Consider the following 14,161-nt stretch of genomic DNA (forward strand, 5'->3'; position numbering starts at 1 on the left):
GACTGCTTCTCAAAAATCCACGACCTATCAAGCCATCAATTGTGTCCTTAACCGATAGCATCTGTTCATAGCTGCCCCAGCCGAGCCATCAACGAGGGATCTCACGCATGCGTGCCATCACTTACGCAACTTGTCCCACAAAAGCCTCGACCAAGGTGGCTCCCACTCGGACGCCATGGTCCAGTTTTGAAGGCCACTGTGGTGGCAGCCGTGGGGGATGCCCAGTGCTCCCTCTACCTATAAAGAGTGGACATTCGTTCGTTCAATTGCAAACCCTTTGATCTTCTCATAGTTAGCAATCCAACTCAGACACTCTTTTTTTTTTTCGATTCTTGGATGTTACCGAGTGTAACACTTTGCTACAACTTGAAACTTCGCTTGAAGCACACGCTCATTCAAAATGCAACTCACCAAATCCCTTCTGCTGCTGGCAGCCTTGACCACCACCACATTCGCTCGCCATGAAGGCCACCAGAGGCGTCACGCCTCAATCGCTCATGAAGAACTTCACAGGCGTCAAGCCCCGACCACTACGACAACAACCGCTGCCACCGGCTCTTCTTCCGACGCTTCGTCCAGCTCGTCCAGCTCCGGCTCCTTCTCTACCGCCGGCTTCGGTAAGAAAACAGTCAACAAAGGCGCAGGTATTACATACCAAGGCAATGTCGGCGACCCCTGGGGCAGCAACATCATCGAAATCTCCGAGTCTGACGCCGAGCAATACAAATATGTCGCCAAGATCTCCGGTCAGAATAGCGATCCCTGGGATATCATCTTCTTCAACAAGTACGGCCCTGCTGGCCTGATGGATGGGTGGTTCGGCCATTCCGCTTTGAAGCTCACTCTAAACTCCGGCGAGACCAAATATGTTGCCTTTGACGACGACACCAACGGCGGCTTCGCGGCTGCCCCAGGCTCCGACATGCCTCTTGACCCTGGTGGTGGGTACGCCACGACCTGGGGTGAGTTTGATTTTGGCAGCACCGGTAACGAAGGGTGGTCTGGGTTCGATGTCTCTGCGATCACGGCTCAGGCCGCTGGTATGACCGTTCAGGGAATGAAAATCTGTGAAGAGGTTAGCGGGACTTGCTCTAGCATCACGCCAGATGCTGCCCAGGTGGACAATGCGTATACGAAGGCTGAGACTGATATTGGTGGTATTGGTGGGAATATTCAGCAGGATCGAAGGATAGTGCTGGACGTTACTATCGACTACCAGGGTTAAAATGTTGATTGAATGCTTGATGCATGTTATGACTACCATAGAGTGATGCTTTTCTGTAGAATCAGACTATAACTTAGGAAAAAAAACTCAAGGCGTTTTTCCGATCTGAAAGAGCAGGCATTTAGGTTTATAGCTCTCAACATCGCGTATCGTTGCTTTCTACGACTGCCGGCCGGAACAGGTTAGGGAATAACGTATTTAACAAGCGAGCGACGCAGCCAAGCGAGTGACGCACCTCTGTATTTCATATAAAATGACGCCTTTCCATACCCTGATATGTCAACAAGTAGATTTTAAGTAACACTATAGCACTGAGGTAGAATATATATCCTTCTATAATAATATGTATCTTATTTTAGAAGTTTATAACCTGTCTTCTCACAATATATGGAATACGAAGGTGCGCCACTCGCTTGTGAATTACGTATTTATGTTCTTAGTAATCTAGAGCTACGTATAATATGCAGCTTTTATCCATCAGATCGCCACCCCGAAATCCTTCGGACTTTAAACAAGCAACAGAGACCACCCACGTACAATGAATTCGCCTCAATAACGCAAAGCTGTATAAGTCACCATGTATGTTCGCATAAATCCCGATCTGATTCGGACTCATTATATCATTAAATGGTCTTTGACGAACTATTACCCGTATCACGAAACACATTTATACCTCTTCGCGTCCGTCTTTCTTCTCAGATAACCTGATCACCTCTTAAACTCATAAACCCATCTCATCAGCACAAATACCTTGAGTGAAATGCCCCTCGTTTGGCTTATAACTGGAACATCCTCCGGCTTCGGCCACGAATTTGTAACCCAGCTGCTATCCCGCGGCGATAAGGTTATCGCCACAGCGCGGATTCTGTCTAGAATCTCTGACCTGAAGCAGCTGGGACCTGATGTGGTGACCTTAGAGCTGGACGTTACAGCGTCGCAGCGAGAGTTGAATGACAAGGCTGCGGAGGCGATTCAGGTCTTTGGCAAAGTCGATGTGCTCGTCAATAACGCGGGATTTGTTAAGTTTGGGTTCTTAGAGGATCTGAGGTTCGTCTATGCGTCCTATCCTTCCTTATATATGAGAGATGCTAAGCCCAGACAGTGAAGATGATTATATAAAGCAATTCAAAACAAACGTCTTCGGCCCCATCAACGTAGCCCGGGCATTTCTGCCTCACTTTCGGTCCCAGAGGAGCGGAACTATCGTGAATATCGGATCGATGTCCGCGTGGGAGACGTATCCCGGAGTGGGGCCTTACTCTGCCTCTAAGGCAGCTTTGCGTTGTATGTTTTCATCTCTCCAGTTCGTCATTTTTTGTAATCATTATTAAGGTTAGATACAGATGCCACCGAGGCCTTGTCGCAAGAACTTGGTCCAACCGGGATAAAAACCCTCCTTGTCGAACCAGGCCAGTTTCGCACTGAGCTCTTGGGTCCATCGAACAGTGTGTTTGTTGAGACGAAGATCCCCGAGTATCAAGACGCAGCGAATGCGTCGTTCGGGGCGTTTCGGAGTGCCCATAGTAGACAGAGGGGGGATCCGGTGAAGGGGGTGGCAAGGATTATTGATGTGGTGAAAGGGGAGGGAGAAGCTGCTGGAAGAGAATGGCCAGGGGAGTTGGTCCTAGGACAGGATGCAATTAGGGTTATCAAAAAGAAGTGTGACGGGATGTTGAGATTGTTGAGTGATTGGGAAGGCTTTTCTAGTTCTACTGATGTCTGACCCTTGAGAAAAAAGAGCGTGAGGTACACGGTAGCTGGATATAGTCTGGTTATATAATGTATTCTGTTCAGTGATTAGAGGCACAAAGACTGGAAGCGTGTATAAAACTGTCTCGGACCCATACCCGCCACTCCAGGTAAGGAGGGCCTTTTCCTTATAAATCTCCACTTATGGGCCTAATCTGAGAAAGGATACCCTCTTCCCTATCGCCGTGTCTCTCACATCCCTATAAAGCTTATTTTCAAAAAGCGTAACCGACACTTACTCTTCACAGGACAAGTGAACAACAGTCTTAAGAACACATACCTTCATCTCGAACTGCAGACAAGATGCTTATTGCTCAGGACATCTTGACCAGAGGAGACATGCCAAGACTTGGTGATATCTTTTGTTGCATTTATCGTTTGTGAGCCGGTCGAACAGTAGTGGTATTGGTGTGGGCGGTTTCACCTCTTGGTCCTTTACTATCAGGTTTAATTGAAGAGTGGAGGTTTCTAGTTAAGTCATTGTGTGCTGTTAGTATAGAACTGAGGGCATTCATCATCTGATTTCGTAGTCAGTAGATAAGTGAGACTGGGCGCTCAGATGAATATGATTTGGATGTCGATGAGGTGCTGCAATGGCTTTAGAAGGCAGTTAGGTTAATATTCTCCCAGATTTACAAGGCCACTGCTCGAATAAAGTCCATACTACTTCGTTAATTTCCCCATGCTCACTCTCTGTATATTGGCCACAGCCCTGGCCTCATGCATAGGACCCTCCTCTTTGAAACCCTAATTCCAAGGAGCAGGATAACCAGGCAAGGCGAACTTACCTGTTCTACAGTCCAGTGCTCACTGAAAAAGTCACCAAGGCATTTCAGTGATGCATTTCACTAATTAACCCTCGTTTTGTCTCCTCAGCCGCGCAAGATCCTCCAGGTCATCCGCTCTATGACGTCACACTGCTCTAGACATCCATTAGAATAAAGATGCATGACAAATTTATGGCATTGCCAATATCGTTATCTGTTTTCATTTGAAGAGCAACTATTGTCTCATCGCGGTTACAGTGGGCGGTTGTATCTACTGCGTGAGGGACGCCAAACTCATCTTCATTTGCTGAAATATCAAAGGCTTACTGAAGACACTGTACAACTGGAAAATGCTACACCACACAATGTTAAGAATAAAAACTAGGCTATTCGCGAATACAGCAGCTTAAGTACCGTCTTCTCAGCCCTCAAACAGCCAGCCGGGTAATCCCTATTGAAGGCCGTTGGGGAAGAGATCCGGTTCGAACAGCAGGTAAAATAGAAGCCTCGGCGGTCAACTGCCGGCCCGAGTACATATTCCCTATTTTTCCATGATCTGTTCATGATATGGGTTTAATAGTTAAGCATCTACTGGTAAGATCCAATATAACAAATCCACAGCAGTGTTGGCCAGGCCCATCTAGCCGTTTCGGTTGTCCACCAAGAGGTGGAGTAGTGCTACCAGACTAAAATATCTCCAACCTGAGGTTTTGTCCGTATAGCGACTAACTATAGCGGAGTACCGAGGTAATCTTTCCAGTACTCCTACAACCATGCAGATTCCGCCATAACCCCTACTCTCACGGATAGATTATGTACGTACAGTCATGCACTAGCGGAGGCTAGAGATCCCTAGCACATCTCCAAGTCTAAGAAGTAACTTCAACTCTGGACATGCGGGAAGCGATTGGCAGATCAAGGGAACAGCATTGGCTTGTTATATTTTGCTACGTTGAGTACGTCCCTGCCCAACTGAACTTCGTCCCCTACCAGTCCCCAAATATTTACGGCAGGGATTGATAAGGGTGCAGGCCTAGTCTTTAACACCGAGTATGCATACTGGTTCTCTAACCAAGATCTGCACATTGCTATTCGTCATCCTCACTGGCTTCGTCGTCCTCGGCGGGAACACCAAATTCAAAAGCCCAAAGGCAAACTTCCAGGATGCGTGATCCGGAAGCTCGACGGATACGGCGTATGGGTTCACGATTGCTTCGTACTGAATAATCTTTTCGTATGGCGGGTATTACAATGCCTTTAATGTTGCTAATGAGGTCAAGTTATGCAACCGGCGTGTCTGCTTAACGCAGCAGAAGTCACTAAACGGTATATGGAACCCTGTCAAGTCCCTCAATATATACCACGGTTGCATTGACAACGGTGTATCTCCTCTATATGTTAGCAAATGTCGCGTTTTGCGGCCGGTTAGTTTCTCCTGCTTTTCTCTTGGATGCCAACACCAGCTAAGATCATCCAGTTCCCAAAGATTAATTCAAGACCTCCAGCCTGACCGTCGCAAGCCTCTTCTTCAGCAAAGTCTTTGGAGATGGTAGCTCCATGCGCGGCCTAAACTTCCTCATTGCCCTCTCCTCATTCGGCAACATCATTGCCGTACAAGTCGGTCTCTCGCGTCAGATCCGCGAATGCGGGCGACAGGGCGTGTTGCCATTCACCAGGTTCTGGGTCTCAACGCGCCCATTCGGCACACCTCTTGGTCCCTACGCGGTGGTCTGGTTCATGATTGCGCTGATGACCCTCGCTGTTCCGGCGGGCAATGCGTTCACCTTCGTCAATGATCTCAGTATGCTTCCTAAGGCGGCTTTTAATTTTGCCATAGCAGTAGGGATCTATGTGTGCGTTGGAGACGAAAAAATGCGCCTCTTCCTCTTCCGGAGCCTGAATTCAAGGCGTGGCACGTGGCAATTATTTTCAATATCCTCGTACAGGCGTATCTGCTGATTATGCCGAGGTATCCGCCGGATGGGGGGCAGTATGTCGGGGATGTGAGCTTTTGGTATGCGACCTATGCGGTTACAGGCGTTGGGATGTAAGTCTCCTTTTGTCACCAAAAAAAAAACTTGTTAATAACGTTGCTGTTAGTCTTAGAGCATGCGCAATCTACTACGCCCTCTGGGCACACTTCACCCCTAACTGGAAGGGCTACAACCTGCGGCAGGAGCTCATCACGCTAGAAGACGGCGCGCAGAGTAATCGGTTAAGAAAGGTCCCTAACGAGGAGGTTGAAGAGCGGGATGCCGTGCATGTTGCTGGGGGGGCGCCCTATTGATTACGAGCGTGAGTCGCACTCTCAGAAGTCTATTGACGAGATCCAGGTTGAGGCCAAGGGGACAAAGAAGACACATGCCGTTGTGTAGACGGGACGGATTCTGAGACTACTGGCAGCTTGAAACCTCTAAGGGTTCGTACTCATATGATATATATGGATTAGGGATTCTGTCCCAATGAAATAGGCACATTACAACTATTAGTGGAAATATAGTGTCTTCTACTGCAACTGCGTAGAAGGCGAAATGTTGTCGCAGACCAGCTTGCTAGAGCTCAATCTTAGATATTTTTGCCTATTTTTTTCTATATTCCAATATAAGTACTAAGTTAGCACCTATTACCTACTTTCGAGTACCAATCCTTAGAAAAACGTGTCTTCTTTTAGCTTTTCAATAAGAAGTAGAATGAATATCAAGCCATTCACATACTATAAGCGGATGCAACCATTTCAAAGTTCTATAGACCTTATCGCGGTCGTACTACGGTAGAGTCGCCATTTCATAAAGCTTAATGCCCAACGAACTCATAGTTTTGTTCAGAGTTGTGCTTTCAGGGATTATTGGCATGCTCTTCCTGATGTTTACCTATATGACATTGTAAATCACGCTAGATTTTGACAGTCCAAGCCCTATCGTCGACAGATCACCATCCAGGCCAGGTTGTCTGCTACCGCGATTAGTATAATGCGACTAGGCTACCTTCAAGATTGTTCCATGTCAGTACAGCTCTCGACTTGCGCTGCATACATTAATGAACCGGAAGAGGCATGATATGCTACCTTCGACTAGCTTCCCTTGCTTCCCTAGAAATGGCGAGGCCTCGTCGAAGAACAATCAAGGTTTCAACGGCGGAGGGCCAGTTACTGGCGAGAATGACGAAGAAGATGATATCAGGAGATCTCACGGTGGGAAGGGTCACCAAGGATTTATCGATTGTCCTTTTATTATATTTCAGATTATTGTATTAAGGGACATATACCCCTTTTGACTGCTATACTAGTCCCATGATATATGCTAAGCTCATTAAGTGAGTCCTACCCGGACCAACCCTAACTATTCACAGTTAGGTGAAAAACCATGCTATACACTATGAAGATGCAGCCAGCTCAATGATACCACGCAATCTCTCCATCACCGAGACAATCACCAACAGTCGTAGCTGCGAGTTTCGTATCAGCAAACACTACCCGTTCATTTCGAAGACAGACACAACTTACCTATCAACCCTCGAGCATTAACCTCCTGCAACATCCTCTCTGCAAGACTCGCAACAGTCCAATAATGAATATCATGAGCCAGCACAATGTTTCCACCAGCATCCAGTTGGTCTAAAAACAGCTGAAAGCTCGTATTGATGATTGCGTCTGCATCCTGGTTCTCATAGTCCTTTGTGTCGACGCTTGCCGAGATGACACGGTAATCGAGGTCGCGCATCACCTGGAGCACAAGCTCATTAGTCTCGAGGTACGGCGGCCGCATGTACGCGGGCGCTACCCCGAGCGCTGGACGGATGACCTCCTCCAGGCGGGTCATCTGGGAGGCGATTCCGTCGTAACCCAGCGAGGGGAGGGAGACGTGGTCGTATCTAGAGACAAGATTGATAAGCGGACGTGTAACAAAGACGGTTAACTGGATAAGCTTGGTGGGTGGGCGTACGTATGTGCGCCGACTTGATGTCCTTCGTCGCGCATGCGTTGCAGAAGGCCTGGGTTCTGCGCCGCTGCATCGCCGAGGACAAAAAAGGTAGCGCGAGCGGAGTATCTGCTGAGCAGGTCGAGCAGCTGTGGCGTGTACTCAGACGGGCCGTCGTCGAATGTGAGGGCAATGGTGTTTGGTGTTGTGCATTGGGTGATGACCTGGCCTGTTGGCACTCTCCGAACCAAAGGCAGAGGCGTGGTTAGGGCATTCGAGGCAAGAGCTGTAAAGACGAGAGCCAACGTTGCGAACATCTTGGACCTTGTTTGGACCTTGTTTGACACCGAGATGCCGCTATAGACCAGTCCTGGAGGCGGATAATATATTCTGTCCGCGGTCACAGCAGCGGAGGGAGTCTAGCGAGAAGATATAGCAGCTGCATCGACTCATGCATCGCATAATATGTGACAGGCCCCCGGATTATTACAGCTACCTCCAGCCATTATAGTCTGTTTGTTTTGTCTAGCCCTGTCGCACAGATCTCTTCGGAGGAAGCTCTCCCTGCAGGTCTAGCCGGCAATTAGCCAGAATAAGCAAGCATGGTTGGCTACTGCAAAGTGATGTTTGTGGGCACCGATCCTTTCTGAGTTGTTATCTTGCTAGCGGCTGCACCTTATCGAGAACCAAGAATTAGCGTTCAGCTAATACGAGAGTAGGCAAAAGCGTTGGCCATGATTCGACCAGCGGGGAGTTCGATCTGCGTGGACAAGATGCGCCCCGGCGGGCCATCAGCCTAGTTCTGTCCATTTGCATGGTACGAGTCAGAAGGGAGGGTACGGAGAGAGCCCTTCTTGGATAGGTTTCAGATTGTTGTTGGTGTGTCTCTATACCCCTTGTTGGATTTCGGTAGAGCTTCCCCCAAATGTTAGGGCAACCTGGAGGAATCCAACAAGGGGTATGGAGACTGCACAGACCGCTGACATGTCATAGACCTCATCGATTTGAGAAAATTCATATCGGCTACGGATATATGGATGCACTATCTCATCCCGTGCTGATCCCAGTTGGAAAAATCTCGGACTTGTCGCCGACGGTACAGGAAGCTGCAGCCCTTTCGAATAGTAATCATACAGCAAACAAGATTTCTAGTTACAAGGAACTCTTACAAGGCTTCTTAATGACGTTGTGAATATTGATGGTATCACTATACGCCTGCATCTTTGTTGAATGAAGACGCCGACAATTGACCAGTCTACTTTCACTTTCACTTCCTCCCTTCCGTCCCTACCGTATCTCACATCACCATTTTGATAAACCCGTGAAGTGGGTCTCCCTTGTCGGATACGTCACTCGCTAAATAAGTCAATTGAACCGGGTCCAGGCTTCGCATAGGCAGAAGCCATGCCGAGTACGGAGGCGTGCACCAAAAGTTTTTGCGCGACGCTAGTAATTTAATGCGCCGACGTAACAAGCTTACATACAAATTACTATAGCAACATGTTTTTTGACCCACAACTAACTATATCCGCATAAACCCCGAAATCAAAAACAAGAGAAATGAAGCTATTCAGGGGCCTCTATTGGCTGTAGAGCGAGGTCTACACGTGGTGATAGTCACCCTTTAATCCGCCTGCCTGCCCAACTACGCGTATCGCGATCCTCACGGCCCTCCTTGTATTCATTACCCCCTTCTAGCTCGATAACAATCTGAATATGACAAATTAGACGCTCAATCCAGTGTTGTATAGTCTCCTGTGGGAGATCCGCCCAAGCCTGCCTCCATTCTGCTTCTCCTGTCTTCTTATCGCGGGGCGCACCGCGGGATGTTGTACGCTTCTTCATCCAAGCCCAGCACGGCTCAATTGCGTTGAGATCCGGTGAATTGCCAGGCCAGTCAAGGATCTTTTGCACGTCTTCTGCTTTATAGACATGCTGCTGGATTCGGTGACAGTGGGCAGGCGCGCTATCCTCTAAAACAATAGTATTTGGGCGCTCAATCATGCATTCTTTTGCAAATGGAATAAGAAGAGGTTTAAGGACTTCCTAGGCAGTAGAATAAGTAATTAGCACGTGCTTAACTACTCTATAATAGAGAATTATAGAGATAAGGGAACAAACTGTTTGATATCTCCACCAATCAATCCCCCCTTTACCTTTACGTATAAGCTTACCGTTCTTCTCGTTCCAATTCCATTTAGGAACACGGCCGCGATTTGGGCGTAAATGAACACGAGAAAGACCTGTAGCCAACTCCCATTCCTCCCGGCATAGAGGTTCCAGCTCACGATTCATGGCTTCAATCTCTATATCTGCCTGCTTCCGCATGGCAGCAGTCTCCGGCTTGTAGATATGTAAAGGGCCCTTCTTATTATATGAGAAGCAACCCCATACCATGAAGTCAGAGCAGGCCTTCCAGCGCCTCCGTACACAATTCCTTGTATGTGAATCTTTCACAGTCCTCCACACTCGTATTGCTCCGCGGCGGTGGCCAAGAATAACACCAGTCTCGTCGGTAAAGATCACGCGTTTCCAGTCTTCTAATGTCCAATGTTGGTGGGCAAGGCAGAATTCAAGACGCCTAAGACAAGCAGCTTCAGTCAGACCAGGCTTCCAGGAAGGTTTTGCAATAACAAAGCCATGAGAATGAAGGATACAAAGAACAGAAGAATGGGAGATACCAGCTTCATAAGCAAGAATTTCTGATAATTTCTCGCGCCCTGCTCGATCTGCAGTTACTGAAGTAATAACAGTATTCTGAGTAGCTTCAGTAATCTCAACAGGCCGGCCAGATCGCTTTCTATCCTCAACAAATTCAAGCTGCACGCGCAGGCTTACTTCCGGCCGGTAGCCACGATCTCTGCCTTTCTTTACGATGCTCTGGACCGTACGAGGAGAGAGATTCAAAGATTTTGAGATCTTCTCTGTACTAAATCCGATAGCTGATAAAGTAAGAACTTGGACACGGAGTTCTACTGGATGAAAGCCGCCGCGAGGCATCATGAAGCTGGTGTTGAGGAAGGAGAGCAACTGTGGCAGGATAAGTTGAATTAGTATAAAAAGCGTGCTAAGCGTGCTAAAACACCAAATTGATCAGTCAAATAGAATATATGAGCAGTGTGAATAGCTTCAAGAGGCTGCAGGCAGCTGAAACAATGAAGAAGCAATATATGTCAAAATATTAATGTATGTATGGTAGTGGGGTTGCCATAGAAATTGTTATGTAGGGCGTAACAGTATTACATGGCGTGACACTAGCGTCGCGCAAAAACTTTTGGTGCACGCCTCCGTAGCCCTTTGACAACTTTCGCCCTGCGGCTCCGGCAAGGTTAGGCCAGAATTAATAACAGCGTAGCCTCGTCTGTCACTGAGAAAAGCAACAGCATGTGACTATCTCGTTCAAGACTCTGCTAGGATGAGAAGCCTAGCTGACTGCGGCTCCTTTATTTCTCCACAGAGTTGCCGCCAGAGGACTGTGCAAATTGGGAAGCCCAGCTTCTGAGGAGAACTCTGGCTTGGCCACCATACCATTCGAAATTATCTAAATTACTCTTGAGGCATCCTTCTGTCAGTAAGGTAGGCTCATACCCCGCATGGCCGGTTGTCATAACGGACAGCCTTATTTAATGGACGTGCACTGCAGCCGCTCCAGATGCTTGGAGCTCTCTCTGGGTCTGCATCTTGACGTCATGTTGTTTAACAGCTCATGAATACGTATAATTGTATTTATAAATCATTGTTAGTCTCTCGGTAACCATGGCATATGGACCAAGCAGCTGGGAATAATGGTGGAGCGACGGCCATGAGCTGCCTGAGAGCCTGCAAGTACCGGGCATTCTGCTGCCAGTTTAGAATCCCTATATTTTCGAGACCAATACCCATAGCCCATCGCCTCTCACAGATCTGATAAGCTCCTGCTGCACGGCTACGAACTTGCGAGGTTGTACAGGGGGCTCATCAGAAGCAAACAAGATAAATGACTCGCGTGGCCAGTAATAATTCGGCTATCCCAAACTTGACAGAATTGAGAATGCAAGAAATAAATTGACCTTGAAACAGTGTAACGTGTCATTGATAAGCATATACGTCTCTAGCATAACCGAGGTCGCCAATTGTCTTTATTCAAGCAGTTGATTTCCATTGTAATCGGACAGTCTTCATCTCTAGAGCAATGGAAGCGACTGTAAACAGCGCTGACACTTTCTCCTCTGAAGTTATTGCAAGGAGAAAATGCTTTCTAGTTCTAATCTTTCTTACATTATATAATAACTGTATACCTTCGGCCTTGAGATAAACCCCGGGCTTGGATGATTTGAAATCTACCTATGGTCCGTTTTCTGGGACCTTTATAACCCAGCATAATTAATTGCAAATGATTTATCCATTCGAACTGGCTTTTCTCAAACAGTTAACCTGTGTTCGCTTCAATTAGTTCATAAAAATCAAGATGGTTGAAAAAGCACTCGCTCCTGGAATCTCACAACCAAGCGGTCTTGAGTCCGCCCACTCGAGCGAAGATGATCAGTACTTACCTTCGAGTACGAGGCTTAGCGTAAACGCCAATATATTGATGTTAGCAGTGTTTCGTGTAGCCTTGGACAATACGGTACGTGGCCCATAATCATCCTTTTCTATTAAATGAATGAATTCCCACTAAGAGTTCCGGCAGATCATGGCCGTTGCTATCACCAAGATCACAGATCAGTTCCATGCGCTCAATGACGTGGGTTGGTACGCCTCATCTTATCTTCTTACCACTTGCTATATGCAACTCCTGCCCTAATCGTTTGTTAGTTGAGCCAAGGTTCTGAACCAAGTGTTTACTAGCAATTCAACTACTGTACGGGAAATCTTATACCCTCTTCAATATCAAATGGGTCTTTCTCACAGCCCTGTTAATATTCGAGCTTGGTTCTCTGATTTGCGGTGCTGCACCGACTTCAACCGTGCTGATTGTCGGTTGTGCAGTTGCGGGCCTAGGAAGTGCTGGGATTGTCACTGGAGCTCTTGTTACGTTGGCTCACACTGTACCACTGGAAAAGAGACCTATATTTTTTGGCCTCATTGGATGGATGTATGGAATTTCTACTGTTGTTGTCCCACTAGTATGTCAGAAGATAAGAGCCTCCTTTGGGGCGTTTCCGCACGCAGACCTCTGCTGACATTTAGGCTCTTGCAAGTTGGGTGGCGCATTCACAGAACACGCGACCTGGTGCTGGTGTTTCTATATCAACTTACCTATCGGAGCTGTTACCACTGCCGGCCTCTTGACGTTGCTCAAGTTGCCCCAGCGAACTCCTCCACAGAAGAACTCCTTGGTGCATACAGTGAGGGAACTCGACCCGCTCGGAACCATGATCTTTGTGCCAGCAGTTATTTGTCTTCTCCTTCCTCTCCATTGGAGTGGTGTAGAATCTCCATGGTTTAATGGCCGAATCATCACCCTCTTTTTTCTGTTTGGTTTGGGCTTTTTGGTGTTTATTCTTTTGCAGCTAGCATGAGTGATGACGCAACGGGTGAGTGCTCTAGATTTTCTTTTTCTCTTTCTTCGACATAAAAAGAAGAAAAGAAAACACATCAGCAAGCCTAATTCAATACAGTCCCTGCCCGGATCGTAAGGCAGCGATCGATTGCGTTTGCCTCTTTCTTTGGTCTTTGCATCGGTGCCCCGTTCTTCATGGTTTGTTATATCCCTATCTGGGTAATACAACCCCAATTCCGCCTCCATTCGCCTAACATGCCCTGATTCCAGTTCCAAGCCATCCGTGGCGCCTTCACCGTCCGCTCGGGCATCGACTCCCTTCCCATGGTCCTTGCCAATGTAATCGGCATTATCCTCTCCGGCGCCTTGACGACTGGCCTAGGTTACTACGCGCCAATCTTCGTTGCCAGCAGCATCATCACCTCGTTGGGCGCGGGCTTTATCACAACGTTCACTGTCGACGTCTCCCAGTCCCGTTGGGTCGGATCTCTTTCTCTCAACGGACTACGTCTCGGCTGCGGATTTCAGCAAAGGTGGTGTGGCCGCCCAGGCTGACCTTACGCTCCCAGACGTATCCGTGGGCACTGCGATTATCATGTTCCTGCAGATTCTCGGTGGTGCGCTCTTCACCTTCGTTGCGCAGAGTCTCTTCACCACCAAGCTGACAGAGAATCTGGCTGCGCTGGAGATTTCGAGTCTTGACTCATGCTGGCGCGACTGGACTGCGGGACTGGTGATCGAAGAGCAGTTGCCTGCAGTCCTAGATGCGTATAATGGAGTCCTGATCAACGTCTTTCAGCTGGCGCTAATCATGGGTTGCTTAAGTACTGTGGGTGCTCAGGGTATTGAATGCCGCAGTAGGAAGAAGAGCGATGGCGTTGCTTCGATGCAAGACTAACCTACTGGGGCTCTCGACGTCCGTGAAAACAATCTGTTCCCCTATAAAGGACTTCGATAGTATTCAACCAAGTGTAACATAGATTTACGTCTATCAAACTATGTTGACTTGGCGCAGCGGTCC

The 14,161-nt window shown here is 47.8% G+C and overlaps 6 protein-coding genes across 6 annotated transcripts, besides 1 other annotated feature; 4 read left to right on the forward strand and 2 right to left on the reverse strand.

Annotated features, from left to right (window-relative positions):
* Positions 1–14,161: part of a sequence feature (contig 1.172 1..523550(1)) that runs on past both edges of the window.
* ANIA_09377 (putative allergen) lies at positions 401–1,259 on the forward strand (the record flags this gene model as incomplete). The annotated part of the gene is made up of 1 exon (XM_677554.2): positions 401–1,259. The coding sequence occupies one exon, from the start codon at positions 401–403 to the stop codon at positions 1,223–1,225; it is 825 nt and encodes a 274-aa protein (XP_682646.1). The 3' UTR covers positions 1,226–1,259.
* On the forward strand, positions 1,762–3,020 carry ANIA_09378 (SDR family oxidoreductase). Its single transcript, XM_677555.2, has 3 exons — positions 1,762–2,272; positions 2,328–2,509; positions 2,569–3,020. Exons 1-3 carry the CDS (start codon positions 1,986–1,988, stop codon positions 2,946–2,948), a joined length of 849 nt encoding a protein of 282 aa, XP_682647.1. The 5' UTR covers positions 1,762–1,985; the 3' UTR covers positions 2,949–3,020.
* ANIA_09379 (uncharacterized protein) lies at positions 5,299–6,028 on the forward strand (the record flags this gene model as incomplete). The annotated part of the gene is made up of 3 exons (XM_677556.1): positions 5,299–5,594; positions 5,711–5,788; positions 5,848–6,028. The coding sequence occupies 3 exons, from the start codon at positions 5,299–5,301 to the stop codon at positions 6,026–6,028; spliced, it is 555 nt and encodes a 184-aa protein (XP_682648.1).
* Positions 6,974–8,031, reverse strand: ANIA_09380 (chitin deacetylase). The gene is made up of 3 exons (XM_677557.2): positions 7,683–8,031; positions 7,244–7,611; positions 6,974–7,185 (listed from the first exon to the last, which is right to left on the reverse strand). The coding sequence occupies exons 1-3, from the start codon at positions 7,973–7,975 to the stop codon at positions 7,133–7,135; spliced, it is 714 nt and encodes a 237-aa protein (XP_682649.1). The 5' UTR covers positions 7,976–8,031; the 3' UTR covers positions 6,974–7,132.
* ANIA_09381 (uncharacterized protein) lies at positions 9,276–10,658 on the reverse strand (the record flags this gene model as incomplete). Its single annotated transcript, XM_677558.1, has 2 exons — positions 9,276–9,631; positions 9,833–10,658. 2 exons carry the CDS (start codon positions 10,656–10,658, stop codon positions 9,276–9,278), a joined length of 1,182 nt encoding a protein of 393 aa, XP_682650.1.
* Positions 12,106–14,038, forward strand: ANIA_09382 (uncharacterized protein; the record flags this gene model as incomplete). The annotated part of the gene is made up of 7 exons (XM_677559.1): positions 12,106–12,264; positions 12,328–12,389; positions 12,765–12,985; positions 13,151–13,174; positions 13,259–13,338; positions 13,411–13,565; positions 13,612–14,038. 7 exons carry the CDS (start codon positions 12,106–12,108, stop codon positions 14,036–14,038), a joined length of 1,128 nt encoding a protein of 375 aa, XP_682651.1.

The sequence above is a fragment of the Aspergillus nidulans genome, chromosome VIII, assembly GCF_000011425.1.
Source record: "Aspergillus nidulans FGSC A4 chromosome VIII".
NCBI classification, from domain to species: domain Eukaryota; kingdom Fungi; phylum Ascomycota; class Eurotiomycetes; order Eurotiales; family Aspergillaceae; genus Aspergillus; species Aspergillus nidulans.

Coding starts and splice junctions, on each gene's coding strand:
- ANIA_09380 (XM_677557.2), bottom strand. CDS start 7,975: ATGTTCGCAACGTTGGCTCTCGTCTTTACAGCTCTTGCCTCGAATGCC. Junction 7,612..7,682: donor CATCAAGTCGGCGCACATAC/GTACGCCCACCC, acceptor TCTTGTCTCTAG/ATACGACCACGTCTCCCTCC. Junction 7,186..7,243: donor TAATGCTCGAGGGTTGATAG/GTAAGTTGTGTC, acceptor CGAAACTCGCAG/CTACGACTGTTGGTGATTGT.
- ANIA_09378 (XM_677555.2), top strand. CDS start 1,986: ATGCCCCTCGTTTGGCTTATAACTGGAACATCCTCCGGCTTCGGCCAC. Junction 2,273..2,327: donor GGGTTCTTAGAGGATCTGAG/GTTCGTCTATGC, acceptor AAGCCCAGACAG/TGAAGATGATTATATAAAGC. Junction 2,510..2,568: donor CTCTAAGGCAGCTTTGCGTT/GTATGTTTTCAT, acceptor GGTTAGATACAG/ATGCCACCGAGGCCTTGTCG.